The following is a 27,860-nucleotide window of genomic DNA, read 5'->3' as shown; positions in this document are numbered from 1 at the left end:
CCGGCTTGGGTGACAATTTTTTTTTAAAGTTAAACAGTATATTTGTGGTTCTTGTACCCTAACCCCTGACACGCCAGCATCCCTTGGGGAAGGCTGACAAACCTAGAATGGAGGCGGGGTTCAGCCGGTGAGGGGATGGGAGCCCCTGGCACCGAGTGGAGAGGGGCCTTCCCTCTGGCACACCCTTTGCTCAGACGGGCGAGGGAGGGGGCCGGGACATCACGTGTCCCCTCCCTGTGCTTCAGTGTTTTAGGGGCTGAGCTCTTGACTTCTCGCTCCTCCTGCTAATTTTGGAAAGGGTAAGGTTCCCAACCCTCGAATATCAGGGCACCATTAAAACCGCTTCCCTGCCTTCCCTGTGCCCGACCAGCAAGAAGCGGGACGGCATCCGGGTAGCCTGGCCCCGGGCCAGAGGTCCACTCAGGACGCAGGGCCTGTCAGAGGCATCTGTCCCCGCTGGGGAAGGGCCCTCGGCGAGGGAGGCCAGCAGCTCCCTTTCCCGGGCCCGTCAGGCCCTCCTGTGGCCCCGGGTGCAGGCTGCTCCTCTCGCTGCTCCGGGTTCCGCGGGGTCTGCACAGGACGCCCGAACCGGCGCGTTACTTCAGGCACCAGAGTGGCCTGGGTGGCCTTGCAAAGCATCCTGGGTAATTGCATGTAAATTGCCAGATGGGTTGTGAGGCTAATTAAGTTTTAGCAACCAGAAGAACGAGGACCAAAACACACGCGCAGGGCCCTGTTTGTTTAGAAACATTGCATATGGTGTGACGTCTGTCGCGCTGGCAGTGCTGCGTCCCCGTGTGGGTGTCAGTGCTGCCGTTGTCGCCCTTGGTTCTGAAATGCCCTGGAGACTCTCCTACAAATTGCTCCCGGGGCTCCCAGGAAGCCGGGCTCCAGCTGTAGTGAGAACATCTGGAAACGGGGTGTCTCACAGACGAGGCACTGCTGTGGGGTTTCCCCTGACAGGCTCCCACAGGTTTGTTGTGGGAGGAATACAGGGCATCTGTGGGTGTCATGCAGCCCCTCTCAGGTGGAAGGGACTCAACATGTGGTCTAGTCATCGCTCTATCCTTGCCATGTGTGTTCCAGGGACGGGGCTCACCCCCTGACATGGTAGTAAGTATCCCATTCGTGTTTTCCATCGCGAGGCTGATTTAGAGCATGCTCCATATTGAGCAAAAGTGTGTCTCCTCGTGGCTTCTGTCCCAGGTGTAGCTTTAGAAAAGTGAGGATCGGTCCTGGCTCATCTCCTCACCCTCTTTCTCTTGGCTGCTCCTCCTGTGAGGTGCTGGATGGGCTAGACCAGCGAGCACTGCAGCTGGACCTGTGTCCGCACTCTCTTGCCTGCAGGCAGAAAGGGCCTTTGATTGGCAGGGGCGGGGCGGGGTCAGGGTCAGGGCAGTGGGCCTCCAGGTGCGTCAGGCTGAGCCGTGTCTGGCACCACTCTGGCTCACCACAGGTCTTGCCCACCGGAAATGGCTTTCCTGTGAGCAGGGAGGAGGCCATTGGTGGCGGCAAGTCTGCAGCCCCAAGCACGCGGGTCTCCGTACCTGGGACTTGGTGGAGGTGTTGACTGAGTGACGGTGTCCCTAATCCTGGGGCACTATGTGGACATTAAAAACGTGCTTTTGAATAGTGTCTGATGTGGGAAAACGTTCACCTTGGAGCTGAGGAAGAGTCTGAGACACGGATATCCGTATGCACCGTGATCTCGGGAGCACCGGCTTCTTCTTTGGGGTGTAGTGGATTCCTGCGCTCTCCACAGTGAATGGGTCTGAAACTAGCGTAGGTGCCCTAAGTGACCGTCCAGCTGGGAGCGCAGGCACATAAGGCAGTAAAACAGCAGCCGGGCCAGTGCTGAGCGCCCTGTAAGGTGGTAAGTGCCAGGTGCAGAGGGAGGAGACCCGGGGCGGTGGTGGAGTTGCAGGTGGGCGCTGAGGCCCAGAGGCGGGCACTGCGAGCAGGTGGCACCTCCTCGCCCTCCTCCCTCCCAGGCTTCAAGGGGAGGTGCTGCCCGCACTGCAGTCCCCACGCCCTGCCTCCGCTTTGCCTTCCTCCCCGCCGCACCCCAGGTGACTCCGCAGGTGGTCTGCCTGTGCAGGGCCCAGAGGCGTTCTCCCTGTGGCCTCGGAGTGTCGGGAGCTCAGGGAGCTGGGCTTTGAGAGGCCCCTCAGGCAGCGTGGGTCCTGCCTCCGGGACCAACTCGGCTCTGTGGTCACTTAGGGACTTAACGATCGGTGTCCCGGGGCTGGTGCGCAGCAGCTGCTTCCCCGTCTCTGTCGTGCGCACCGTGGGCCTCTTCTAGCACATTGCTCCCCTCCGCCGGCCCGGGGTTGCTCAGGGTGACGGCAGGGGCAGGGGCCATGGCAGCAGCAGCTGTGTCCGCCTGGCACCGCCCCGGCCTCCAGCCCCCACAGGGAGGGGCATCCGAGCACCAGCCTCACGTCTGTTAACTAACTGACTTGAAGATGGGATTGGATGTAACAGGTCCTGGAACGCAGCTTCTTACAAGTACAGCCGGTCCCCAGCTTTCTGTCTCTAACTCTGTCACTGCCACTCGGAGGAACCCCGGGCCGAGGCAGCCTGCTGAGGCCGCCGTTCAGTAAACCGGACAGGGAAGCAGGACAGAAAGCTCACGGTCCCCCTTCCTGGCAGAGAGCTGGCCCGGGAGTCAGGAGACAGGCTTTCCCAGGTCCCTCTGATTTGGGGCCGGGCGCTCGGCCTCCCTGTTCCTCCCTGTCCCCCGGGACCGCATTTGGCGGCTTACTTCATGGGGGCATGAGGTCTAGGGGGCCCGTTGTTACCTGTGGTGACCGTGACTGAGAACGGGAGGCGGTAGGTGCGTTTTCCCTGCACTGAGGCCGGCAGCAGCCGTTCCCTGCAGGAAGCAGTCGGCGTCCTCGGATCCAGCGGGTCAGGTGCTTTGGGTGGTCTTGGGATCAAGCCCTTTGACCCCAGACGGACTTGGGCCTAGCTAATCTACACTGTTGATTGGGGTGACTATGGCACCTGGACCTCAAATAAGGCCTCAGAAAGGCAAATGTTGGGGGGATGGGCAGCAGATGGGTGGACGGATGCTGGGCCTGGTGCAGAGAATGGGGCACAGGGACCTGCTTGGGAGGACCAGGTCATGAGGCGCTGCTTCCTGAAACGGGAAGAGTCCCTAGCACCTGAGCACCTCGTGAAGGGGCAGGTGGGCGGGCCCCCGGCTGCAGGAGCGGGGGACCTGTGACCTTGGAACTAGCTGCTCTTGGTCACCATCAAAGTCTCTCTTTCCATGTGAGAATTGGGCTGGGGGGTGGGGGGCGGTGGGAGAGTAAGGGGTGTGGGTCAAGGTGTGAGGGTGGTGAGCAGGAAGGTGTCAGCCAGGGCAGGCACAGGTCAGCGATGAGCAGTGAACACAGAGCCCAGGGCACCATCCTGCCAGCAGCTCCGTGCTCGGCACCACGGAAGTCCTTAGTCAACCCTGCCCGGCAGTTGGGTGTATGTCTGTCCACCAGGTTCTGGCTTGTACCAACCTTGAGCAGCAAAGTCGGGATTTGAACCAGTTCTGATGTAAATAGTTCTTATTCCTTGTAACGCAGCTGCCTGTGTAGTAGCTGCCACATGGAAGCCTTCTCGCTAAGACTCCTGGGCCACAGCCCTGCCGCCCCTCCTCTCCCTGCGCCTCCCTCACACCCCGGCTCCCTGGGTTGGGGGCCATGGTCTGCACTGGGAGGCAGGTGCGCTCACCCCTCCCACCTGGCCTACCCCCAGGGTGCGTGTGTGGTTGGTTCAGCCCCACCCTGGGAAGGCGATGCTGGCTTAGACCAGGGTCCTGTTCTGTGTCCCTGTGGCCAGTAGTGTGGCCTGGGGACTGCCTGCGATGGAGGAGCCAGATGTGCAGTGGCGGCTGAAGTCTGGGCCCAGGTACTGGAGAGAGTACTCACCGCGGCTACTCCAGCGTCCCCTCCCCCAGAGAAACGGAGGGAAGTGTGTACGTGCATTGGTGTGTGACAAATGCAGGTTAAAAAACAATATATATACATATATATACTACAACCCCAATTTTGCTAAAATTTAAAAAAAATAAAAGCTTAGAAAAATACACCAAAATGGTAGAAGTGACCCCAATCTTACTTTAAAAAATGTGCTTGACTTCTTTTCAAATTTTTCTACTCAGAAAAAAAAAATTGTTTTAATGTGGGGAAGAGATAAAGACAGGGCCCAGTGGAAATCCACATTTAAAAAAATTACTGATTTTTAATGAGAGAGTAAGGGGAGAGAGAGAGATTTGCATTCATTGGTTGATTCTTGTATGTGTCCTGACGGAGATTGAACCTGAAATCTTGGCATATCGGGATGACACTCGATAACCAACTGAGCTACTCGGCCAGGGCAAATCCACCACATTCTTGAAGTCAGAGACAGCGTAAATGTCCCATTGAACCAGCCAGGCTCCAGGAAGCTCTGTTACTTCCTCAGCACACAGGTTCTGTGTGTGTGTGTGTGGGGGGGGGGGGGGAGCCGTGTCGGGGGGGAGATCTTGGGAGGGGATCTCACCTTGGCCCAGAAGGAGCCACCTGGCCTCTCAAAGACTGAGCTATTTTTTATGTTAACTAGAGGACTGATGCACGAAATTCATGCAAGGGGCTCGGCCGCTGCCTTGGCCTGCGGCCACCTCTGCCTCAGCCCTCGCAGCCCCAGCTTTGTCCAGAAGGTCATCCAGAAGGACATCTGGTCTGATTAGCATATTACACTTTTATTATTATAGACTAGAGGCCTGGTGCACAAAATTCATGCACGGGTAGGGTCCCTAGGCCTGGCCGGCGATCGGGGCCTTCTGGCTGCCAGTGGGGCCTTCCTTTGTTCTGCTCCACCCCCTGGTGGTCAGTGCGTGTCATAGCGAGTGAGCGAACTCCTGGTCAAACTCCCAAGGGGACACTTTGCATATAAGCCTTTTATATATACCAGGTGTACTGGTTAATAATGCGGATTTTTTTCAATAGATGGAGTTACACATATGTTGATATATATGTGATCTGATATGTATGCTATTTTGTTGTATTGACAACAAGCTTCAAAACTTGATGTCAAATTTTCTGAAGGTGTTAACATCATAAATATTTTTACACTTAAAAAAATGTCGGATTTCGTGCCAAAAAAAAAGAACATTTGCCCGAAGTTTTAATTCATTACTTTATTTTGAAGAAAAGTACTGCTGAAAGTTATTGTGTACTTCGGGAAGCTTATGGTGAACGTGCTTCATCTCAAGATACTTGTGAACACTGGTTTAAATGCTTTAAAAGTGATGATTTCGATGTGAAAGACAAAGAACTTCCAGGTCAACCGAAAAAGTTTGAAGACCAACAATTACAAGCATTATTGGATGAAGATGTCAAACTCAAAAATAACTTGCAGAAAGATTAAACGTTGCTCAGCAAACAATTTCCGGTCATTTACAAGCAATGGGAAAGATTTTAAAGGAAGGAAAATGGGTGCTACATCAACTGAACGAAAGACAAATGGAAACCAGAAAAGTCATCAGTAAAATGTGGCTTCAACGGCAGGAAAGAAAGTCTTTTGCATCGAATTGTGACTGGCGATGAAAAGTGGATTTATTTTGAGAATCCCAAATGCACAAAATCATGGGTTGATCCAGGTCAACCATCAGCATCGACTGCAAGGCCAAATCGCTTCAGAAAGAAGACAATGCTCTGCATTTGGTGGGATCAGGAAGGTATGGTGTATTATGAACTCATAAAACCAGGTGAAACTGTTAATACTGATCGCTACTGACAACAAATAATTAATTTGAACCACACTTTGATCGCAAAATGACCAAAATGGGCCAGAAGACACTGCAATGTAATTTTGCTTCATAATAACGCAGCATCACACACTTCAAAACCAGTTAAAGGCACGTTAAAAGATCTTGCCTGGAAAGTATTAACCCACCCGCCGTATTCACCAGAACTTGCTCCTTCAGATCACCACTTGTTCTGATCGATGGCACACGCACTTTCTGAGCAGCACTTCAAAACGTACGAAGAAGTGGAAAATTGGGTCTCTGAATAGTTTGCCTCAAAACAAGAAAAGTTCTATTGGTATGGTATCTGCAAATTACCGTATTTTCTGGCGTATAAGACGACTTTTTAACCCAGGAAAATCTTCTCAAAAGTCAGGGATCGTCTTATACGCCGGGTGTCATCTTATAGGGCAGGTATATCCCAAACTATTTTAACTGGAAAAGTTGGGGGTCGTCTTATACGCCCAGTCGTCTTATACGCCGGAAAATATGGTACCTGAAAGATGGGGGAAATGTGTAGTTAGCAATGGACATTACTTTGAATAAAGCACTTTTGATGTTTCTCTTTAAATTATTGTGTTTTCTTTGATTACAAAATCCGCATTATTAACTGGTACACCTGGTATAGACTAGGTGCCTAGTGCACAAATTCGTGCACCTTGAAAGGAACTGTGGGCGTGAGGCTGCAGTGGGCATAGGGGCAGGTCTCGGCCCATCCTCCAAGCCCCTGCCCAGCCCCTCCCGCCGCAGCCCACAGTCCCCTGTCTGCCGCCGCTCCTTCACACTGATGGCGCCAACCCCACTTACACCTGCTGATGGTGTGGAGCAATTGGGGCCAGCGCCAACAGTGAGTGTGAGCGGGGCCAGTGCTGTCAGTGGGTGCGAGCAGTGGCTGCTGCCCCGATCGCCCCTCTGGAGCAGGGGGAGGTGGAGAAGCCCTGAGTGGCGATCGGGGCCGGCAGCCACTGCTCGCACCTGCTGACAGTGCCGAGCAGTCGGGGTTGGCGCCAGGTGCTGGCAACAGGTGCAAGCAGTGGCTCTGGCACCGGCAGTGGGTGTGAGCGCCCAGCGGGACTGTGGTGTGCAGGAGCAAAGAATTTTCGGTAACCACCAGAGGCTCGCCGCAATGACAGTGACCAGCGCCCCGCCTTGGTCGGGCACCCCCGCTCACCTGCTCTACCATCCCGCCATGGCCCCGATGTCCACCATGTTCCACATGCGCCCCCTGGTGGTCAATGCACTTCATAGCGACTGGTTGTTTGGTTGTTCCGCCGTTTGGTCTATTTGCATATTAGGATTTTATATGTATAGATGAACGTTAGCTGCTCCTCCCCTGGAAGCAGCGCCAGCCCCACAAACCAGTGCAGCAATGGGCCTGAGGACTGTTCGCTCCCTCAGCCTCCCACCCTCCCTACCCTGATTCCTAATTTGCACTTTTCAGGCGAATCCCAGTTGAGCCCCCCACCCCACCCCATCACACACCCTTCTTCCAATTCAGGGCACCCTCTGTCTGGAGCATCTCTTCCCACTGCCCCCTGCTCCTGAGACCCAGAGGGACTGGGGAGTGGGGGTGCAGGAGAAGCACCAGGACCAGGCCCCCTCCCCCCAGAGAAATCAGGCCAGGCCAGTAGCTCTGTCGCATTCCTTCTCCCCCAAGAGAGGAGGCTCAGCCTGGCTTTGTGGCTGATGGCAGGACAAAGGACCGCCATTGTCTGAAGGGAGAGGCCTCACTGAATATGGGAATGAGGCTGGAGGGCGGGCTGAGTGGGAAGTCTGGAAGCCATTTCTGGGAGGTGATCGCCTCCCCCCTCCATTGGAGGAGTCAGTCTGGGGCAGATCTGGGGGCTGCTGCTGGGCATGGGCAGGCGGGAGCGGAGAGCCTGCTTTGTCACGTACCAGTGTGTTGCAGGCACACTCTTCCCTCCATTTGACTGCCCTCTATGAGTCGCTGCGATGAACACCTTCACTCCAGTACCTGGGCTCCCAGACTTCAGCCTCCACTGGACACTGGCTTCCTCCACTGCAGGCTGGGGCTGTGCCAACCTACACACACACCCTGGGGCGGGCCGGGCGGGGGAGGGGCAGCCCGGGAGAGGAGTGGCAGGCTCTGGGGCTCGCACCCTAGACAGCTGTGCCCCACCCCCACCTTGCTGCTCCCCTGCCCCTGTGGGCCTGCCCTCTGCTCCGATTGCTCTTCCAAGGCTGCGTTTGAGCGAGCTGGGGGTGGAGAGTGGGGCTTCAGGCACGTATCCCACAGCCCCCACTGGGTCCCAGGGTCCTAGCTGGTCGGAGGAGGGGCAGGTTGGGCCAGCCCCCAAGGAATCGGGCCCCCTAGACCTGGTGCCAGGGTTGCCCAGCACCTCCAAGCTGAGGGCTCCCCTTCCTCGAGGAGGGGCTGCAGGTCTCAGCCCTGGGCTCAGGAGCCTCTGCCGCCCGGGCGGGCTCGCTGAGCTGGCCTCCCGGCCCGTGTGCAGGAGTGGGCAGAGCAGCGCCGCCCTCGCCCGCAGGCATGGCGTGGGCTCCTGTAGATTGGCTTCCCAGGCGCCTCCAGTTCACCCAGGGACGGCCCAGCCCCTCCCCTCACTGGCACCTTCTGCCTAGGGGCTGCCGAGCCCTCGGTGCCGGAAACAAGTCCCAGGCTTCGGGGTGAAGTCCCGCTTTGGGTCTCCTCAGGTAGGCTGGGGAGAGGCAGCTCAGGGACAGGCCGTGGCCTCAGACAAGCCCCTCCCAGGATGGACCTCCTCCCCGCCTCCAGCAGAGCCCGGGACAGCCCCCGCCAGCCTGGTGCCGCCCATGCTCCCCCAGGGGAGCCGTCAACCCACCTCTCTGCCCGCTCACCACAAGTACGTGAACCCCCCTCCACCCCTCCTCGAGCCCAGACCCTGGGGCTCCCCTTCCCACCCAGCCCCAGACCTCTCCCAGACCTGGTCCCAGACTGAGTCAGCGCATTGGCTCCAGCTGGTCAGCCTCTTCCTGGTTTTTTATCAGTTCCCTCCCAGCCGTACGTGTCCTGGTCACTAGCAAACTTTCACTGAGCAGACGAAGGGCCAGGCACGTAGGCGCCAGGCACCCCCGTAGGCGCGGAGGGCACCGTTGGGAATGAGGTTTCTGCCCGCAGCAGCCTGGGAGCCTCCACAGGTCCTCGGCCTGCTTTCGCTGGCACAGGGGTCCACGCAGTGTGCCAGCGCCCCCCCCCCCCCCGCGCCCCCAGTCCTGCTCCACTGGTTTTGAATGGAGACAGTCCAGCAGTTAAAGAAATTCCCAGCAAAATATTAACAAGTGAGAGATGCCTTTAAGATGTGAAGGACCTTTCCTTCTCCTAAATCCTGTAGCCAAGAGGACTCGGTGATCAGAGCCCTGGAGGCAGGGCGCGGAAGCGCGGCTGGGCCCTGCCGCAGCCCTCCCTCGGCCTGGAGCCAGGCCTCCCTCAGGCCTCCCAGAGGCAGTTCCTGCCGCCTGTGCTCCTTCCCTTCCCGGGAGCCCTGTCCCACCCGGGTGCCCCCTGCCCAGACCCTGCCCTGGCTGCAGACCCCCTCTGCCCCTACACCCGCTGCGCTGTGCCCAGGGCTCCGGGCCGGAGAGCCGCTGTGCAGGCTGCCACTCTGCGCCTGCTGGAGCCCAGGAAGCTGCTGGTGGGAAGGAGAAGGCGTCCAGGGGGTCGGGCTGCGCGGCCACGCAGGCCCTGCTCTAACGGGCGCCTGTCGGGCAGGGCCCCTGCAGTGACCGTGCGCGGCGCGCAGGGTGTTCACTCCGCAGAGCAGTGCGCCTGCCCCTCGCGAGTCCCTCGGGCCGCTGGCCTCCCCCGGTCAGCCTGCTCCAGGCCCCAGACGCGGAGGCCGGGCCACGTCCTGACCGTTTGTCCCTCACTGCGGCCTGGCAGGCCTCCCTCGTCCACCTCTGGGGTCCACTCAGCACTGAGCTTGAATTCTGTCAGAGAAGGAAGCACTGCTCCTCCCCCAGAGGTAGAGGAAGGGGGTGCTCTGGGGGGACACTGGTTTAAGACACTGGGGGGGCCTGTCCCCAGCCCTGGACAGTCCCTGCTCCTGACCCCGGCTGCTGCCCGCACCTTCCACCTGCCCTGCGCCCACCACGCCCACCTGTGCGGGAGCGCAGCCTGGGCGGACTGCGCGGCGTGGCAGGTGGAGTCTCGTGGTCCCTCTGCCGACGCTCACGCGCTCTCGCCGTGCGCGAGTCCTGTTCGTCCTCTGACCTGCTTCCTTGTACACATGGACCATTTCTAGCTCAGAGGCTGACTGGCACGTCTTCAGGTGGTGAAACCCTTGGAGCAGGAGGTGTTTCTAAGCCAGACGTGCCAAGAAGCGCACAGGGCCGTGTGGTCAGGCGTGCCCGGTCCAGCGGGCACAGCACTGGACGTGTCAGGACCCACGTCGGCCTGCCTCTTCACGCGTCCCCCCACAGAGCGGTGGTGGCCCCGGACTCCTGCTCTGTCCGAGCTCAGCGGCCTGAGGACCACTGTTGGCTGTGCTCGTCCCTCGCCGTCTAAGCACAGGTCGTGGGCAGGACGGGGCGTCCGGCACCAGGGCTGCCCTGTGACCTGTCCCCTCACCTGCGAGGAAACACAGGAATGAGGACACGTCAGGACACGTCAGACCGGTGGGAAGAGAGTCCTTTCCAGCGACGGACAGCTTGCTGCCTGGGGAACATACACCTTCCCTCAGAAGGAATGCCACGTAAACTGAAGATTTAATTGTAAACGTGAAACGGTAAAATCGCAGGAAGAACGTGGGAGGTTGTCTGAGAACCTTGGAGGAGGAGGTGTTGCTAAGCCGACAGCCGAGGAGCGCGCAGGCTGCCCACCGGCCTGAGAGCAGAGCAAGCCCCGCAGCGGAGGAGGACACGCGGAGACACACGTCTCCCTTCCCACGCGTGAGAGGCTCGTCTCCTTCCTGTGGACGGCATCCCGACCGTTCGGCCAGAAAAGACGGAGAGCCCCATCGATGGCACGAAAGGAGAGGCGCGGGGTTCCTGGGGGAGGCGCAGCGCCATTCCCCCCGGCGGCCGCCGCAGAGGGAGCCTCGGCTTGGTGCTCGAACCCCGCACCCGGGCTGTGAAGGGTGACTAGCTCCTGTGAGGTGGGTTGGCGGGTGTGAGCCTGGGGGCGGGGCGGGGCTCCGCTTGCTGTGAGAACACGTGATGGACAGGCCTGAAGGATGCGGGGCTCCCCCGGGAGGCTGTCACCGCAGGACGGGAAGTGCTGGGCGGCTTCCCCACAGTGTCCGCCCCGGAACCAGATCGGCCGGGTGGGGACACACCCGACCAGCAGTCTCTTCTTGACGTCACCCCAGAAGGGCCGCAACCGGGGCTTCCGCCGCGCTGCGTGTAAAGCGGAGTGGGGAGCCGGTTAGTGATTCACAATCGTCCACAGTGGTGACTGCGCAGCCTCCGGAGCGGAGGCGGTCGGCACGCGCTGCTAGTGGTCAGAACGGTGGGCACCAGGATGACATTTGTGTGAAAATGAAGCTGGCACATGCCTGTGTGTGCCCAGCTGGGCCATGGAGGGGGCATCCAGGGAAGTGGTGACGCCCCGGAAGGTGGGGGACGCTGTGGCTGAGGGACAGGGCAGCCGTGAGTTTTCCTGTTTCGTAATCGGAAAACACTTGTCTTGGGGCGGACACGGCTGTGAAGAAAAGGCCATCGTGATGGGGTCGGAGCGGAGGCCTCGTCCGTCTGCTCCGATCTTAGCTCCGCACTGGGTGTGTGAGCTCGGGCAAGGTTCTGGCCCCTCTCTGCCTCCGTTTCCTCGTCTGTAAGCGAGGGGTAGGACAGAACCTGATGCACAGCACGCAGCGGCGGTCCGTTAAAGCCCTCGCCCGGTCACACAGCACCGGGCAGTGGGCTCGGCTCTGACCCCCTCCCTGGCCCTTGAGACTCCTCTCCTCGGGTGAGGCTGGTTCCTTGGGTGCCCGCCCTGCGCCCGCTGCCCGGCTGCGGCGATGGTCACAGCCGTAAACTGCGAAGTCGTTTGTTAGGGGCCTGGGCTTGTCTGCCTGTCCTTCGCCTTGGATGGCCATGGAGCCTGCACATTCGCTCGGAGTGGGCGAGGGCGTGCGGCCGGCCTGGGCACGCAGTGTGCCCAGGGCCCTGCTGTTCCGGCCCAGGTCTGTGCCCACGCCCCTGCCCAGCCCCCTGGTGGCCGCTCAGGTGGGAGCGGGCGGCTGGCAGACCTGGCTGCTGCTTCCCTCGGCTCCGGGGGGGCACACGCCTCCCGGGGGCCCGGTCTCCACTCCCTGGTGCCTGAGGCCACAGAGGACGTGGCGCGGAGCCAGGAAAAGCTGGCCTGGCACCCTAGGCGGCCCGGCCACAGTGCAGAGGCCCTCACGCTCGCCTTTCTGCTCTCAGGGGTCTAACGTGATGGAGGAGCAGGACCTGCGGGAGATCGGCATCAGTGACCCGCAGCACCGCCGGAAGCTGCTCCAGGCCGCACGGGCCCTGCCCAAGGTGACCACCCAAGCTCTGCAGCCTGGGCCTCCCTACACCAGCTGGCTCGGGGCGTGCAGACCACGCGGGGTGCTCCCCTCATCCCAGGGCCCAGAGGGCAACAGAGGCCCCAGGAGCCAGCGGAGCGCGAGGGACTGAGAGGACCTGCCCAGCCGCAGCGGGGCTGCAGGCATCTGCCCTGTGCGGCCTGGTGCCCACAGGCCTGGCCCCGGAGCCCTGGGGTCTCTCCGGAATCACTTGAGACCAGGCCGGCCTGTGCGGACCCCTGGCATCTCCCTGGGGGAGGGGCTGGTAGGCCGAGCTCCTCGCTGACCGCGTCCAGTGCCCCATCCCTTCCACGTGCCCAGAGCGCGGGAAGCACGTATAAGTCCCAGCACTGAGGCCAGCCCTCTTCACAGACACAGCTCTCTTGTCCTGTCAGTCCGTGGCCCCATCAGACACGGGGCCTTCTGCAAAGCCTCCCCACCTCACTTAACAGGGCCACCTCCAGACCCAGACGGGAGACCGGAGACCAGGCCCCTCCGTGGTCTCCGAAGCTGCCCCGTACCTACCCAGCCGTGGTCGCTGCTGCGGCTGCGTGCGCTGGCCAGGGTCTCCACCCGGGACCTTGCCCGCGAGGGCCGAGGTGTCAGCCCCGCCCCCTCGCCCCACAGGTGAAGGCCCTGGGCTGCGAGGGGAGCAGCCCCCCGTCGGTGCCCTCCTGGCTGGACTCCCTGGGGCTGCAGGACTACGTCCACTCCTTCCTGTCCAGTGGCTACAGCTCCATCGACTCCGTGAGGAACCTCTGGGAGCTGGAGCTGGTGAACGTGAGTGCAGCCGCCTGGGCATGCGCTGCCCGCTGCCCGCGGCCCTGGGCTGCCGCCTGCCCGGTGGGGGCGCCGTGGGCCCGGGCACCACCTGACTACTGCGCCCCCCCCCCCCAGGTCCTAAAGGTCCACCTGCTCGGCCATCGAAAGCGCATCATCGCCTCCCTCGCCGACAGGCCCTACGAGGAGCCGCCCCAGAAGCCCCCGAGGTTTTCCCAGCTGCGAGTGAGTGGCGGCGGAGCGGCTGTGTTCTCTGTGGGGCTAGCAATTGGGGGAATCCCTGGGATCCCAGAGACGGGGACCTCGGCTAGGACCCTCCCTCTCTGCCCCGGGGCTGGGGGGGGCAGTGGTTTGGGCTGGTGCTCTGTCCATCACATGCCCCCGTCTAAGGGTCAGTAGGAAGTGCCGTGTTGGGAAAGGCAGGAAAACAAACATGCAGATCCCCCAGGAGGGCCCCTTGCGGACAGTGTGACCCGCGCCCGCGCCCGACACAGCCTGGAATGCAGGTCTGCAGGCAGGTCCCTGGGCAGCAGGGCCGGAGAGCCAGACCCGAGCCTCCCAGGTGCTCGGCCGCCAGGCCAGGGACCCCACTGCAAGAGCGGCAGACCCTGCCCTGGTCCAGGACGCTGTCTCCCGCCTTCGGGCTGAGCTGCCCACTCCCGGCGCCTCAGAAAGGGGGTGCCGTTCGGTCCTGCACCTGGGGAGCCGCCGTGGCGCTCAGCTGTGGACGCTGAGGCGCTGACCCCTGTCTCTGGGGGCCTCAGTCCCGCTGTGCTGCGTGTTTCTCCAGAGACCCCGGGGGGTGTGGCAGACAATTTATCTTTGAAGGCACTTCCCAGCCCTGCGGCACCCCTTTTCCTGTGCGGCTCCAGGCCAGGGGGCGCGGGGCGGGTCAGGGCTCCCGGCTCCAGCAGGAAGTTGGTTGCTTTGACTGTGCCCAGGCTGGGCCAGCGAGCCATTGGTCTGGCACCTCCCAGCCCATGCCTGTCCTGCCCCGTGTCTGTCCCGTGTCTGTCCCGTCCGTGGCTGCGCTGCCAGGGTGGGGGAGAGCCCTGAGCAGCCCAGGACTGGCCCACAGCTGGGCCTCGGCCCCACCTCAGCGCAGAGCCTCACGCGGGCTTCTCCTGCCGCAGTGCCAGGACCTGCTCTCCCAGACGTCGTCCCCCCTGAGCCAGAACGACTCGTGCACCGCCCGGTCCGCTGACCTGCTGCTGCCTCCGGGGGACGCGGGCAGAAGGCGGCCGGACAGTCTCCCTGACCCCGCGGCACCCTCTCGGGCGGAGCGCTTCCGAATCCAGGTGGGGCAGGAGGGGGGCTGCAGGGGGTCCCCTCCTTCCTCTGGGCCTCCTAGGCCAGTGCCCAGGCCTGAGCCCTGCTGGGCTGGCACTGGGGCCTCCTCCCGGCATCCCCGGCCCTAAAGGCCTTTGCTCCTCGGAGCTGCCCTCCAGATCGGGGTGCCCTCCTCGCCCTCAGGGTGAACTTTGACCTCACTCCTTTTCCTGCCTTACCTCACACGTCCACGTCTGGCCATGAATTTTACAAGACTTTAAAAGGATGTGTCTGGCAGTTCTAGTTGCAGAGAGACTTTGCACATTGCTGGGGGCGGGGGGGGGGGTGTCGTAAATACTTCCTGAATCTTGCCCTCCCCCGCCTTCCTTCCACCACTGCCCGCCGTAGGGGCCCCCTTAGCCCACGCGGGCCTGCAGTGGCCCCCCGCCTCACCCCAGCACCCCAGTGCCTCCCTGGCTGTGGGTGCCTCAGTGACGTCCCCACCCCAGGACCCGAGCCAGGGCCTCGGCCAGGAAGCTGGCTCCCGCTCCCCCCGCTTCACGCCCACGACGCCCCACATGCTTCCCCGCCGTGGTGTGGCCGTTTCCGCCTCCGTGAAGACCCATCTCAGCCACAGAGCCTTCCCGGCCGAGCAGTGGTGGCTGAGGCCCCTGCCGCCGCCTTTCCCTGCACGGACAGGCCTCGCCTCTGCCCGGCGGGGGGCAGGCAGCCTGTGACGCCGCGTGTTCTGCAGGAAGAGCACCGAGAAGCCAGGCTGACCCTCCGGCCGCCCAGCCTGGCCGCCCCCTACGCCCCTGTGCAGAGCTGGCAGCACCGGCCCGAAAAACTCATCTTCGAGTCCTGCGGTTATGAAGCCAGTGTGAGTGCCTGCCCTCCAGCCAGCAGCCTGCGCGGCCTGCCCCACCCCAGTGCACGCCCACAGCCCCCCACAGCCCCCCACAACCCCCCACACAGCCCCACACAGCCCCTCACAGCCCCCCACACACAGCCCCACACAGCCCATCACAACCCCCCACAGCCCCCCACAACCTCCCACACAGCCCCTCAGCCCCTCACAGCCCCACACAGCCCCCCACACAGCCCCACACAGCCCCCCACAACCTCCCACACAGCCCCCCACAGCCCCTCACAACCCCCCCACAGCCCCCCACAACCCCCCACACACAGCCCCACACAGCCCCTCACAGCCCCCCACACAGCCCCCCACAGCCCATCACAACCCCCCACAGCCCCCAACCTCCCACACAGCCCCTCAGCCCCTCACAGCCCCACACAGCCCCTCAGAGCCCCACACACAGCCCCTCAGCCACACACAGCCCCACACAGCCCCACACACAGCCCCTCACAGCCCCACACAGCCCCACACACAGCCCCTCAGAGCCCCACACACAGCCCCACACACAGCCCCTCACAGCCCCACACAGCCCCCCACAGCCCCACACACAGCCCCTCAGAGCCCCACACACAGCCCCACACACAGCCCCTCACAGCCACACACAGCCCCTCACAGCCCCCCACACAGCCTCGGGCTCGGGCACCTCAGCCGCGCCCAGCAGCAGGGCGGGGCCTCCCGCCGGCGGGGGCAGGGAGTCGTCGGGAGGGGCGGTCACCCGGGTGATGATGAGGGCGCTCCTGAGCCCGGCTCGCTCCCTCCACAGTACCTGGGCTCCATGTTGATCAAAGACCTTCGAGGGACAGAATCCACCCAGGACGCCTGTGCCAAGATGCGGGTGGGTGTCTGTGGGGTGAAGCGGGGCTGGCTAGGTACCAGCCGCAGCCCCTGGGGCCCCATGTCAGGGCGGGTGGGAGGGGGCTGTGGCTGTGGGACCGGGCTTGGCCCTGGGCAGGCGTTCACAGGCCCGTTTCCTGCAGAAATCCACCGAGCACATGAGGAAGGTGCCCACCATCACCCTGTCCATCACCTACAAAGGCGTCAAGTTCATCGACGCCTCCAACAAGGTGCGCTCCCCTGCCCGCAGCCCTGTTCCTCTCCATCCCACCCGCACCCCGATGCCGCAGTGCACTGCTGACCCTGCTGTCTTCCCAGCGTGGGCTCCCTCGCCCGCTGCCTGCTCACAGGGCTCCCCCTTCCCTCTCACCCCCCCTGGAGGCAGAGGGCTGGAGAGCCCGTCAGCTGCCGTGCTCCAGGGCAGAGACCCCAAACCTAAACCGGCGAGGTTAGACGCCGCCCGCCCCGCCCCTCCCCTCCCCGCCCCCACCCGGGGGCAGAGGAAGGCGGCGAGGCCAGGGAGCCGGACTCCAGGCCCCTCTCTTCAGCAGAAGGTCATCGCGGAGCACGAGGTCCGGAACATCTCCTGCGCGGCCCAGGACCCCGAGGACCTGTGCACCTTCGCCTACATCACCAAGGACCTGCACACGGGCCACCACTACTGCCACGTCTTCAGCACGGTGGACGTGGTGGGTAGTCCCGGCGCGCCGCCCTGGCACCGACGGCTCAGCCCCGCAGCCGTCGCCGGCCCCTCTGTGCACAGGGAGACCGCTCAGAGGACAGCGGCCTGTCCGGGGCTCAGCGACAGGCCGTCCTGCTCCGGTTAGAGTTAGTTGGACGCCCCTCGGAGTCCCCAGCCCTGCAGCTCCCTGAAATGCCCTCTGCCCCTCGTGGGAGCGGCAGGCCCTCCTGCCTGTTCTGGCTCGGGTGCTGGGTTGAGGGCGCTGTCCCCCGGCACCCTGAGGCAAGGCCCTCGGGGAGAGGAGCCAGTTCCTGAGTCCGGAGCTGGTTCCCGGCCTGGCGTCAGGCTCCTGGTCTGGACAGGGTGTGATGCGACTGCCTCGTGGGGTTGGGGGTGGGACACGGAGCCACCCCGTCCTCACGTTCTAGGCACTCACTTGTCGCTCGCTTTCTCACGTCAGTCAGCGCTGTGCCCCTGTGTGCTCCTGAAGGCCCCGGGCCGGTAAAACCGGGTAAACCCAGGCACAGCACGCAGAAACTCACCAGCGACACGTTCCAAAGGAACAGGAGCTGAAGGAAAGCCCAGGCCCCGCTTTGTTCTAACTAAACTCCTGAGAGTGGGTCACCGGTCCCACGGGCTCCCTCCGCAGGGCCTGAGGGGGCCTGTGGGAGGGCTGTGGCAGGTGCGGCCTTGAGGGGTCGGGGTGGAGCGTGGCCGCCCTGGGCCGTGGCCGCGTTGGGCAGTTTCTGTGTCTTCCCGGGTCCTGGTCGGCTGGGTGCAGGGTCGCGTTCGCCTAGTTTTCTCCGAGGAAACAAAACGTGTGCGAGGCTCAGGCTGTTGCGATATGTCAGTTGCTTTGGCAGAAATGACTGCTCTGTGCCCTGTCCGGTGCCCCGAGCCTGTGCTGGGGAGACGGGGTGCCCAGGGAGCCCCCGTCAGCTGAGCGTGCTCTTTCCTCGCAGACCCTGACCTACGAGATTATCCTGACGCTGGGGCAGGCGTTCGAGGTGGCCTACCAGCTGGCCCTGCAGGCCCAGAGGGTCCGGCCCGTGGGCGCCTCTGCTGCCGAGCCCATCGAGACGAAATCTTCCAAACCGGTGCCGAAGCCTCGCGTGGGCGTGAGGAAGTCAGCAGTACGTGCCCCTGGCCCGCTCGGGGTCTCCCACCCTCAGCTGCCCCTCGGGAAAGGGCCCGTCCGTTAGGCTCCCGCCGCCAGTCCCACCTCGGCTGCACGGCCGCGGGCCCCTAACGTCGCCCTGTCTGTCCGCTTTGCTCTGCACCCCAGGTGCCGCTGCCCCCTGACACTCGCTGTTGTTACTGTCACACCTGCACCACCCACCGTCCTTCTGACCTGCCGCTGCCGTCTGTCAGTCCTGGAGTCAAGGTCTTTGCGTCCCGTGTCTGTGTCCCATCTTCTGGGGCCTGCGTGGCGCCCTCCTTTCCTGCCCGCCCGCCGCCTGTCTGTGCTTCAGCCCTTGTTCTGTGTCCTCCCGCGGAGGTCCCGTGCCGCTGGGGTCTCGCCGGGGTCCTGCCACGGCTGTGGGGCTCAGAGCACGATGCCCAGGCAGGGAGGCGCCCGTAGGCCAACAGCTCTGAGCATCCCCGGGACCGGCTGCCCATGCGGAGGCCCAGCGTGGCCCTCCCACCATGCTCCCGGGAGGGAGTCGCTCCTGCCACGCGCACGCACACGCACATGCACACGCACACCCCCCCCCAGGGAGTCGCTCCTGACACGCACACGCGCGGACACACACACACACACACACACACACACACCCCAGGGAGTCACTCCTGACACACACACACACACACACACCCCAGGGAGTCGCTCCTCACACACACACACACACACACACACACACACACCCCAGGGAGTCGCTCCTCACACACACACACACACACACACACACACACCAGGGAGTCGCTCCTCACACACACACACACCCCAGGGAGTCGCTCCTGACGCACACGCGAGTGCGCATGAACACACACACACACACACACACACACACACACACGGAGCCTGCTCTTTGGACGTTGGCCTCTGATGGGCCCTGCGTCTTCCCGGCTCCGCACCCGCTGCTGGGGAAGCCTCGGCTGGCGGGCGGCTGGCCGCAGTCACCCAGACGCTGGAGATGCCCGGGCGGGGCGGGGCGGGGCGGGGGCCCTGTTGCCCCGGGCGCAGGTGTGCCCCACCTGACTCTTCCCTTCTTCCTTGGCAGCTGGAACCGCCCGACGTGGAGCCAGACGCCCAGTCCCATGCCGGCGTCTCCTGGGTTGTGGACCCCAAACCAGACTCTAAGCGGAGCCTCAGCACCAAGTACGAGACCACTATCTTCTAACACCCGCCCTCTCCTCCGCTAGTCTCTGTGCCTTGCCGCCCGCCTGTCTGCTCTCCACTCCTCCCAGCCGCCGGCGCCGGGCCCGCCGGGACCGCTCTGCTCGGCAGGAGCTGCAGGCACTGCGCTCCCAGCTTGTGCCACCACCGGACACTGTGAGCCCCTGGGCACGGACGGCTCGGGGATGACTTGCCTTGAGGCGGTGCCAAGCGGGCTAAGGGCCCGCGGCGCCGGGAGCCTCGCGGCCGACACTGTGCACCTGCGGGCGGGGGCGCTGCCGCGTCGGCGCTCCCTGACCGGCGGGCCCTGGCGCGTCCTCCGCTGCCTTCTGTGCGAGCCGCGGGGCCGCTGCTCACAGCTCCCTGTGCACCTTTCTCCACACAACCAGCCACTGTGACCCCTGAGCCAGAGCCCCGCTCTGCCCCCGCTGGCCCGTCTCTCCCCTCGAGGTGCTGGCCACCCCCGAGGCCCTGAGCTCGGTGACGAGCTGGACCGGGGCCAGACTGCTTTCTGTGAGGGCCAAGGCCGCGCCCGGCCCGGGCCCATGCCCCGCAGGGCCTGCCTCTCCCCGCGGTCTCGGGCCCGGTGGGTCTCCCCCTGAGGAAGGGGTGGCACGTGTGGCCGGCCCTCCTGCCTTCGCCGGCGTCACGGGCTGGCCGGGTCTAGCTCACCGCGGAGGAAGGCTCCCTCCCTGCACATGGCGCCCCGTCTTCTGACCTGGTCCCCAGTGTAGGGGCCAGTGTAGTCAGCCGTCACCCGGGCCCTTCCCTGGACAGGGCTGTGCCGGCTCACCGCACAGCAGCCGGCAGCGGCCTCGAGGCTGGCTCCGCCGGGCGGCAGGAGCCGGGCGGCTGCGTAGGGAGCGCAGACACGGCGCAGCCCCGCAGAACGCGAGGTGCTGCTGCCGCTTTAGGACTGAGCCCCCCGTTGGTAAACCAAGGGGTCCTCTGCCCGTCCCGTGCCTGCCAGGCAGACGCGCCGAGCCGGAGGTGACAGTGGGTGCTCGGGGAGGCCGTGAGGGACCTTCTGTTCCGCTTCCTGTCTCCGTTCTGCTTCCTGGTCCCTTTCCATGTCCCCCCTGTGCAGGCCCTGGTTAACCCTCTCCTCCCCCGTTGTGTTTGCTTCTGCCAAGCTGAGCCACTGAGGAACCAGCTGTGCTGCGGACACAGGTGTGGGAGCTCAGGCTTCTGCTGCCGCCACCTGCACCTCCACCACCACCGTCTCACCTGCAGCTTCGAAGCCCCAGGCCCGCCTCCTCCTGGCTGCCCGCCCGCCCGCCGCCGCCTCCTGCCCTGGCTCGGAGCCCTGCGGGCCTCTATCCCAGGAGACTGGAGCCCAGAGCGTCAAGATGTGACTTGTCCAGAACACATGTTTTAATAGAAAAAATTTTTATAAAATGAACTTTTAACACTTGCCTCAAACCTCTAGGTTCAACTGCCAGCCTTTAGACAGGTGCCTGTAGGGTGAGGGGACAGGGAACCGAGGCGGGTAAAGGGCCAGTCTGTCCGGCCTCTGTCCTCAGGACAGGGTTTTGGGAGGTCCAGTGGGTCGGACGGGAGGCAGTGCCCGTGGGTAGGAAAGGGGGACACGCGGGGCAGCCTTGACTACGTGTTGTTAGTCGGCTTTTCAAACCCACCCGAGTTGGACTCTGGTCCCTGAGAGCACGGCTCTCGTCCCCACCTGGCCCTGGGCCCGCCTTCGAGGCGCCTGGCAGGAGCAGAGGCTTCTGGTCCGTCTGGGGTTCCCGGAGGGAAGGTCCAGGTCCTGCTGGAGACGAGCGAACCGTTCCTAGCCGCCGTCAGAGCCCTGCCCTGGCTGCCCGGCCCACGAGCTTTCTGGGGACTTCAGGCGCCTGGGTGGAGTTGGAAGGAGAAGAGGCAGCTGAGTTTTGGGCATTAGTGGGTCGGCAGCTAAGTTGCTGCCTGCTGGTTCGTGGTCTGTCTGACCAGGCCTCCGATAGGCCTCCCTCGGGTTCTCTCAATTCCTGGCTTGACTGTTCTCAGCTGCTGGCTCTTCCCGGCTCCAGGTGGAGGAGAGGGAAGGTGGCAGTTTGGTTCCCCGTGTGGCCTTCAGGGCAGGTGGCGTCCGGAGCTCGCTGCCCCTCGGCCCTCTGGGGCTCGCTTTGCTTTTTACCTGTGGTGTGTGTCTCCATCTCCCCGCACCCCTCCCTCCAGTGGAGCAGAAATGAGGGATTCCTGTGAGGCGGAGCTGGCCAGGCGTGGCGGGCCTTTCCCAGGGAAGGTGCAGGAGAGCCCTGGGTACCTGCTCAGCCTGTGGTTGGCCAGACACGGAAGCAGGGCCGTGTCCTGCCGAGAGCTGGCCACGCACCCAGGCGGTCACCCCCTCCGGGGTAGAGGGGGTTCCTCCACTTTTCGGTACTAAACAGGAAGTGGAGAGTTTGACTCGACTTCCTGCTGCTTCCAGGGCCTGCGAGGACTCCCCTCCGCTCCCGTGAGGGGGCACCCGCTTTCTGCCAGGAGTTGGCGAGGGTGGAGGCGGGAGGGGAACGGCCCCTGCTGGGCCGCGGGGCAGGGGTACCACGAGGCCAGAAGGGAACAGACACTACGACGAGCCCCTCGGCCCGCGCTTCGTCACATGTGGGTGTTTCTCCCTGGAAGCTGCTACGTGTTCTTTATTTATTCAGGGTATTTTCCTATTGGAGAGCCTCGGCCGGTCTGCTGTGGCTCTGGCTTTGTGTTGAGACGCGTTTATTTCTGAATATCGAAAAGGAGAGGACTGGACCTGCCTTCTTCCCTCCTCTGGGCGGCGCTGCCTTCCCTGGAGGAACTGCCAGGACTTGACAGGCTTCCAGCGGACGCCCTGCTCTGCACGTCTCGGTGCAGGTCACGCGTGTGGCAGCCGTCTCCGCGTCTCTGAACTGTGGGCCCGTGTAGCTGGGACGTGGAGCAGGTGGCCCTGTCGCCGCCGCAGGCTCTGGCTGGCCCTCCTGCCTGCCCGCTCACTCCCTCGGGGGCGTCCGCGCCAGGTCCCGGGGGCGGGGGAGCCGCAGTCACCCAGACCTTGGAGGCCGGTCTGACCTCGTCTGTCCTGAGGAGGCCAGGCCGCAGAATGGCTGCCAGGAAAGCATTGTTGCCAATGGTGTGGCGACGGAACGAGTTGTAATAAAGATGTTATTTAATCTGTCTCTGTATTTTGATACTTGAATGACTTCCCTTTTACTTTACTGTACATATAATTGTTCATCTGTCCAATTTGCCGAATTACACACATCTTGTACCAAACAGCCAATCTGTGCAGCAGCATAGACTGACCTCACGCAGGCGTGTGAGCACCCTGGGCCCCGGCGTTGGTTTTGTTATTTCCTAACGTGAAACGTAGAACAGACGGAGCTAATAAACCGGAGCGACACGAAGCCAGCCTTGCTGTTTGGAGTCTTTGGGTTGGAATGTTTCCTGGTGTTTTTCTGGTGCCGCACAGGCCAGACACGTGGGTGTGAGCCCTGCTGTCTGCCGGGGCGAGTTTGGGGGTTCTGCTCTGCCCGCATTCCTCGGGGGAGGGTAGTCAGCTCCACTTCACCTGGTGAGGTTCTGCGGAGCATCGTCTGAGCGCCGGCGGAGCCACGTCTGTCCAGCCGCTGCGTCCCGGCCAGCCCGCACGTGTGGAGCGTCTGCACAGGGCAGTGGGGGCCGAGCTGTGGAAGCAGTGTCTTCCTGGGGGACTTAGTTGGGTTGTGGAGGTTGAGTTTTAGACACACAACTAGCTACCAGCCGGGAGCCATGCCGCAGGCCCACGGCACAGCCCCAGGGCTGTGGGGACTCGGGGCGGTACTCCCAGAGCCGGTGGCAGGGAAGGAGGGCTGGTGCCAGGCTGGTTTTTAAAGAGGAAGGTTTGCAAAGGCCCAGATGACCCTGATGGCCCCTTCATTGACTGGCCAGCCTCTTTACAGGCAACCGTCTCATCGGCCCTCACACTTTTCTGGGTGTTATCACCCTATTTGCAGAGGGAAACAGGCTCAGAAAGGTTAAAGCTCCAGCCCATGGCACCGGGGGGACCCCAGAAACCTGGCCCAGCATCCTCAGAGCCTGTGACATACTCCATTGTGAAGGGCTTCGAAACCATCGCCGAGCTGATCCAGCACCCGGCTGTGTTTATGATGGAAACAAGGCCCAGAGCAGGGGAGCTGTCTCTAAGCAGCCAGCCAGCTCATGGCAGAGACAACACCGAATCCGGGTCCTTCCAACACAGGGCTTCTGAGGGGGCCACACTGAAAGTGGGGGGCGGACAGGCCAGTGGCGGCCTCAGCTCCCTTGCTCCTGCTTCCGCGCCCTCCTGGGCAGCAGACGCCTCAGCCACTGATGCCCCTTCTGCGGACGCTGTACAGGACACGTTGCCACTGTCAGCCCCTTTGGTGCCATCAGAGCCTTCTGTGTGACCGCTGACCCGGCTGCAGTGCTGATTGGGCCTGGGACCTGGGGTGGGCACCTGGGCTGCTGCTCTGAGCCTAGGCCAAATGGGAACCGGGAGAGAACGGAAGGGCCGAAGGGAGAAGGAAAGGGGTGGGGAGGCCTCAGGAGGAAGGGGTGGGGCACACGCAACACAACAGCATCTGCCCCACCTTCACCCAGCAACCTCTCCCGGCTCACGGTGGTCAGGGGCCCGCACCGTCCTCAGGACCGGAGGCTGTTGGGAGGCCTGGGGTGTTGCCTCCTGCCCTGTGTAGAGGAGCATGAGGCAGACGGGCCCTCACAGGCCTCGCCCATGTGCTCCCCGCCCCATCGGCCATTTCTGTCACACTCCCCGCATCCTCCCGGCACCCAGGCCGCTGGGCCTCACTCTTGGAGGCTGAGACAGCTGCGCAGGGACCAGAACTCTGCCCACTGGAGCGCTTCCAGGGACAGCCTGTCAGCCTGGCCACCGCGACTGCACCTGAAGTGTCTGGTGCCCACTGGCTCCCTGCAAACAGGCCAGCAGCCCAGTGTGCCTGCAGTTCCACTGGCCCACCCGGCACCAGGCTCTGTGACCCACACCCACGGCGTCCCGAGCTCCGAGCCACCCATTGCGCAGGGAAGCCTCTACGGCCTGTGGCTGCTCCTCCCAGGTCTCAGGTGCTGGGAACACTTATAAACAAGCATTGACCAAAGTAGAGTCCCTAACACCATGAAACAATTACGGGGCAGCCATGGGGGGGAGAGGTTCCTGTCCCTACTTTCACCAAATAAACTCCAGATGGCGTGCTTGCTTAAATGGTAAAAGAGAGAGAGAGAAAAACCCAAACAAGTTATAAGAAAACGGGAGGTTTTTTCATAAACTTGGTATGAGAAAGTTGCTTCCAAGCATGTTACAAAATTCTGCTTTTTAAAAGATCAATATATTCAACTACATAAAAAACAAACATTTCTGCACAGCAAATGTGCCATAAGGAATGACTAGAACTGTGGCTCACAGCAGGGCGACAGCATCAAAGTGAACGAACTCCTTCCAGGAAGATAAGGAGACAAACGCTTCCCTGAGCCTCTCCCCGAGGACAATGGAAACCCCGGCAGAAACACCAGGGGCCCAGAGGAAGCCGGACACAAGCCTGCGCTCTGCAGCCGAAGAGCAGGAAGAGGCAGCCTGGCAAGAAGAGGAAGCTGCCAGCCACCGCGGGGACAGGCGCCATCGCCAGCGGGCCCGGCTGCCCCGACACACACAGGAACCGCAATGACAACCGAGTGGATGGGCTCCGAGGCAGAATGGAAAAGAAAGACCAACCCCACAAACCGGAGGCGGAACAATAGGCACTGTCCAATCTGAACAACGGAGAAAACAGACTGGAAGAAATGAAGAGTCTCGGGGGCCTCTGGGGACTATAACAAAACATCCACGGTTTCTGTCAGCGGGGTCCCAGGAGAGAAGAGGGTGGGGCTGAAAAAGTACTCCACCAAATAGCAGCTCAAAACGCCACAAATTTGGCGAAATGTGAACCTACAGATTCGAGAAGCGGAGCACACCAGACCAGATAAACCAAAAGAAATCCAAGCTGAGAGGCATCATAACTGAATTTCTGAAAATGGAAGACAAACAATTCCTGAGAGAGAGGGGAAGATGACGGCTTTCCCTCGGGGAAAGTACCCTGAGTGACGCGTCTCTCAGCAGAACTGTGAGGCAGGAGGATGCCGTGCAGTGTTTTTCAGGTGCTGAACGGAAAGAGCAGCGACCCGATATTCTATACCCTGTGAAAGGTGCCTTAGGAATGAGAGGAGAAGGCATGCTCAGACTGAAGGAACATGAAGGGCCTTGGTCACCAGCAGACCTGCCCTGCGGGATGGTGGGAAAGTGTTCTAAATAGAAAGGAGATGAAAAGATAAGGAACCTTGCAACATCAGGAAGGGTAAATGAACGTAAGGAAAAACGGGTAAATACGATAGACTTTCCTTCTCCTGAGTTTTCTAATTATGTTTGATGGTTGAAGCAAAGATTATAACTGAAATCCAGGCGGTGGCAGGCGTGGTTCCTGCGGGGCTGCGAGGGAGAATCCGTCCCCAGCCGCTCTCCCAGTGTCTGGCGGCCTCAGGTCCCTTGGCCTGTAGATGGCATTCTCCGAGTCTTCACACCGTGTACGTCTGTGTCTGTCTCTTCATATGGCACGTGTCTTTTCATAAGGACACTAGTCAGATCAAATCAGGGACCCACCTAACCCCAGTATAACCCCATGTTAACTACATCTGCAATGACCCTATTCCCTATAAGGTCACACTCTGGGGTGCTGGGGGTTAGGACTTCACCGTGTGGATTTGAGGTGAACACATTCAATCCATGACAACTGCCTTCTAAGGAAAAGGGGCCTAGTCCTGTGTGATTAAGTTAAGGATCTTGAGATGGGGAGATTATCCTGGGTTGTGTGTGTGGGCCTTAACCCCAATCACATGTGCCCTTGTAAGAGAGAGACTGAGAGGGATACGCTAGAAGAGGCCCTCCATGTGACCATGGAGGCAGAAGCTGGAGGAATGCCGCCTCAGAAGGGGAATGCCAGCCGCCACCAGAAGCTGGAGGAGGAAAGGAACAGGTTCTCCCTAGAACCTCCGCGGGAACGTGGTCCTGCCAACACTCTGATTTTGACCCAGTGAAACTGGTTTCTGATTTCTAGCCTCCTGGACTGTACGAGAGTATATTTCTGTTTCTCTTGAGCCATTCAATTATGTAATTTGTTACAGCAACCGCAGGAGACTAATACATGCCTAGAGCCTCATGCAGCTCTGCCTATACTTGAATTTTAACCCATAAGACCCGTTGTGGACTTCTCACATCCAGAACTAAAAGATAATAAATTTGCATGGGCTCAAGGCACTACATTTGTGGTACTTTGTTATAGTAGCAATAGAAAACTAATACAGAAGGGAATTTCCTCAAAAACCTACAACTAACATTATATTTAATGGTGAAAGATAACTCCCCCCTAAGATCGGGAACAAGGAAAGGATCCCATTGTCACCAATATTAAAGTGCTGGGCATTGCAGCCAGTGCAACAAGGCGAGAAAAGGAAGTAAACGTCATTCATCTCAGAAAGGAAGAAATAACACTGCCCCGATTTGCAGGTTACAGTAGTCCTCCCTTACCCATGAGGGAGACATTCAGCCCCCCAACAGATTTCTGAAACCCCAGACAGTACCAACTTTTACATGTACTATGTTTTCACCAAGGCATGCACACACCTGACAGCTCTCTGCATGCACTTTGGGGCCATTACTCAGTGAAATAATGGTGCTAGGACACAGGCCTGTGGTACAGAAGCAGCCACCAGCTAACCCGGACTGCTGACTACCTGGCAGGGAGCAGCAACACAGCACACCCCAGGAGATTCGGGCGGCTCAGATTTCGTCATGCTACTCAGAATGTGTGCAATCAAAACTTGGGAATTGCTTACTTCTTGAATTTTCCATGTATATTTTTAGATCATGATTGACCATGTAACCACACCATAGAAAGTGAGACTACAGATGAGCGGGACTACTGTACATGATGATCTATGTAGAAAATTCCAAAGAGCCTACAAAAATATTATTAGAATCAATGAGTTCAACCAGCTCACAGGATACAACATACTAGTAAACATACAAAAGTCTATTGTATTTCTGTATATTAGAAATCAGTATGTGGGCACAATTAAAAATAAAACACTGTTTATAATCACTCAAAAAAATAAAACCCTTAGGAATAAATCTAACAACACATGTTTAGAACATGTATGATAGAAACTACACAATGCTAATGAGAAAACTCAAAGAAGAACTAAGTAACTGAAGAAAGAGACCATGTTCAAGGACTGGGATGTTCAGAATAGTAAAGATGTCAATTCTTCTCAAATTGATACACAGGTTTAAGATGATACCTAACTGAACCCCAGCAAGGTTTTCTGTAGTTATAGATAAGACTAGTCTACAGAAGGCAAAGGAACTAGAGTAGCTAAACAACTCTGAAAAAGAATAAAGTGGGAGGGCTGTCTAATTTCAAGACTTATTACACAACTACAGCAATCCATACTGTGTGCTATGGCAGAGAGACAGACAGACAGACTAATCGAACAGAAGAGACAACCCAGAAAGAGACCCACACAAGCATCCGACTGGTTTTTAATAAAAATAAAGGCACAAAAGCAATTAAATGGAGGAAAGAGAGACTTTTCAGCACATTATGCTGGAGTGGTTAGATATCCATAGGCTTTTTAAAAAGTACCTTAACCGAAGTCTAACACTTTATATAAAAATCAATTCGAAATGGGTCACGGACTTAAATGTAAAACATAAAACTATAAAACTTTTATTTTTTTTA

The 27,860-nt window shown here is 60.6% G+C and overlaps 1 protein-coding gene across 6 annotated transcripts in view; it reads left to right on the top strand.

Moving 5' to 3' along the window:
- The window catches only part of ANKS1A (ankyrin repeat and sterile alpha motif domain containing 1A), a 174,603-nt gene extending 152,140 nt beyond the window's left edge, over positions 1–22,463 (top strand). For 2 of the 6 annotated variants that reach the window (XM_079779994.1, XM_079779996.1), the window contains 11 exons: positions 12,146–12,244; positions 12,898–13,050; positions 13,168–13,275; positions 14,184–14,348; positions 15,074–15,199; positions 15,999–16,070; positions 16,213–16,299; positions 16,621–16,758; positions 17,714–17,884; positions 18,037–18,135; positions 18,974–20,214. In XM_079779994.1, coding sequence (XP_079636120.1) covers positions 12,146–12,244; positions 12,898–13,050; positions 13,168–13,275; positions 14,184–14,348; positions 15,074–15,199; positions 15,999–16,070; positions 16,213–16,299; positions 16,621–16,758; positions 17,714–17,884; positions 18,037–18,135; positions 18,974–19,093 — 1,338 coding nt within the window. In that variant the 3' untranslated portion in view covers positions 19,094–20,214. The other 4 variants (XM_079779999.1, XM_079779997.1, XM_079779995.1 and 1 more) reach the window with 3 other exon arrangements.
- The last annotated feature ends 5,397 nt before the right edge of the window (positions 22,464–27,860 follow it).

Source organism: Cnephaeus nilssonii (genome assembly GCF_951640355.1).
Source record: "Cnephaeus nilssonii genome assembly, chromosome: 9".
NCBI classification, from domain to species: domain Eukaryota; kingdom Metazoa; phylum Chordata; class Mammalia; order Chiroptera; family Vespertilionidae; genus Cnephaeus; species Cnephaeus nilssonii.
This window is presented reverse-complemented; position numbering and strand designations above follow the sequence as displayed.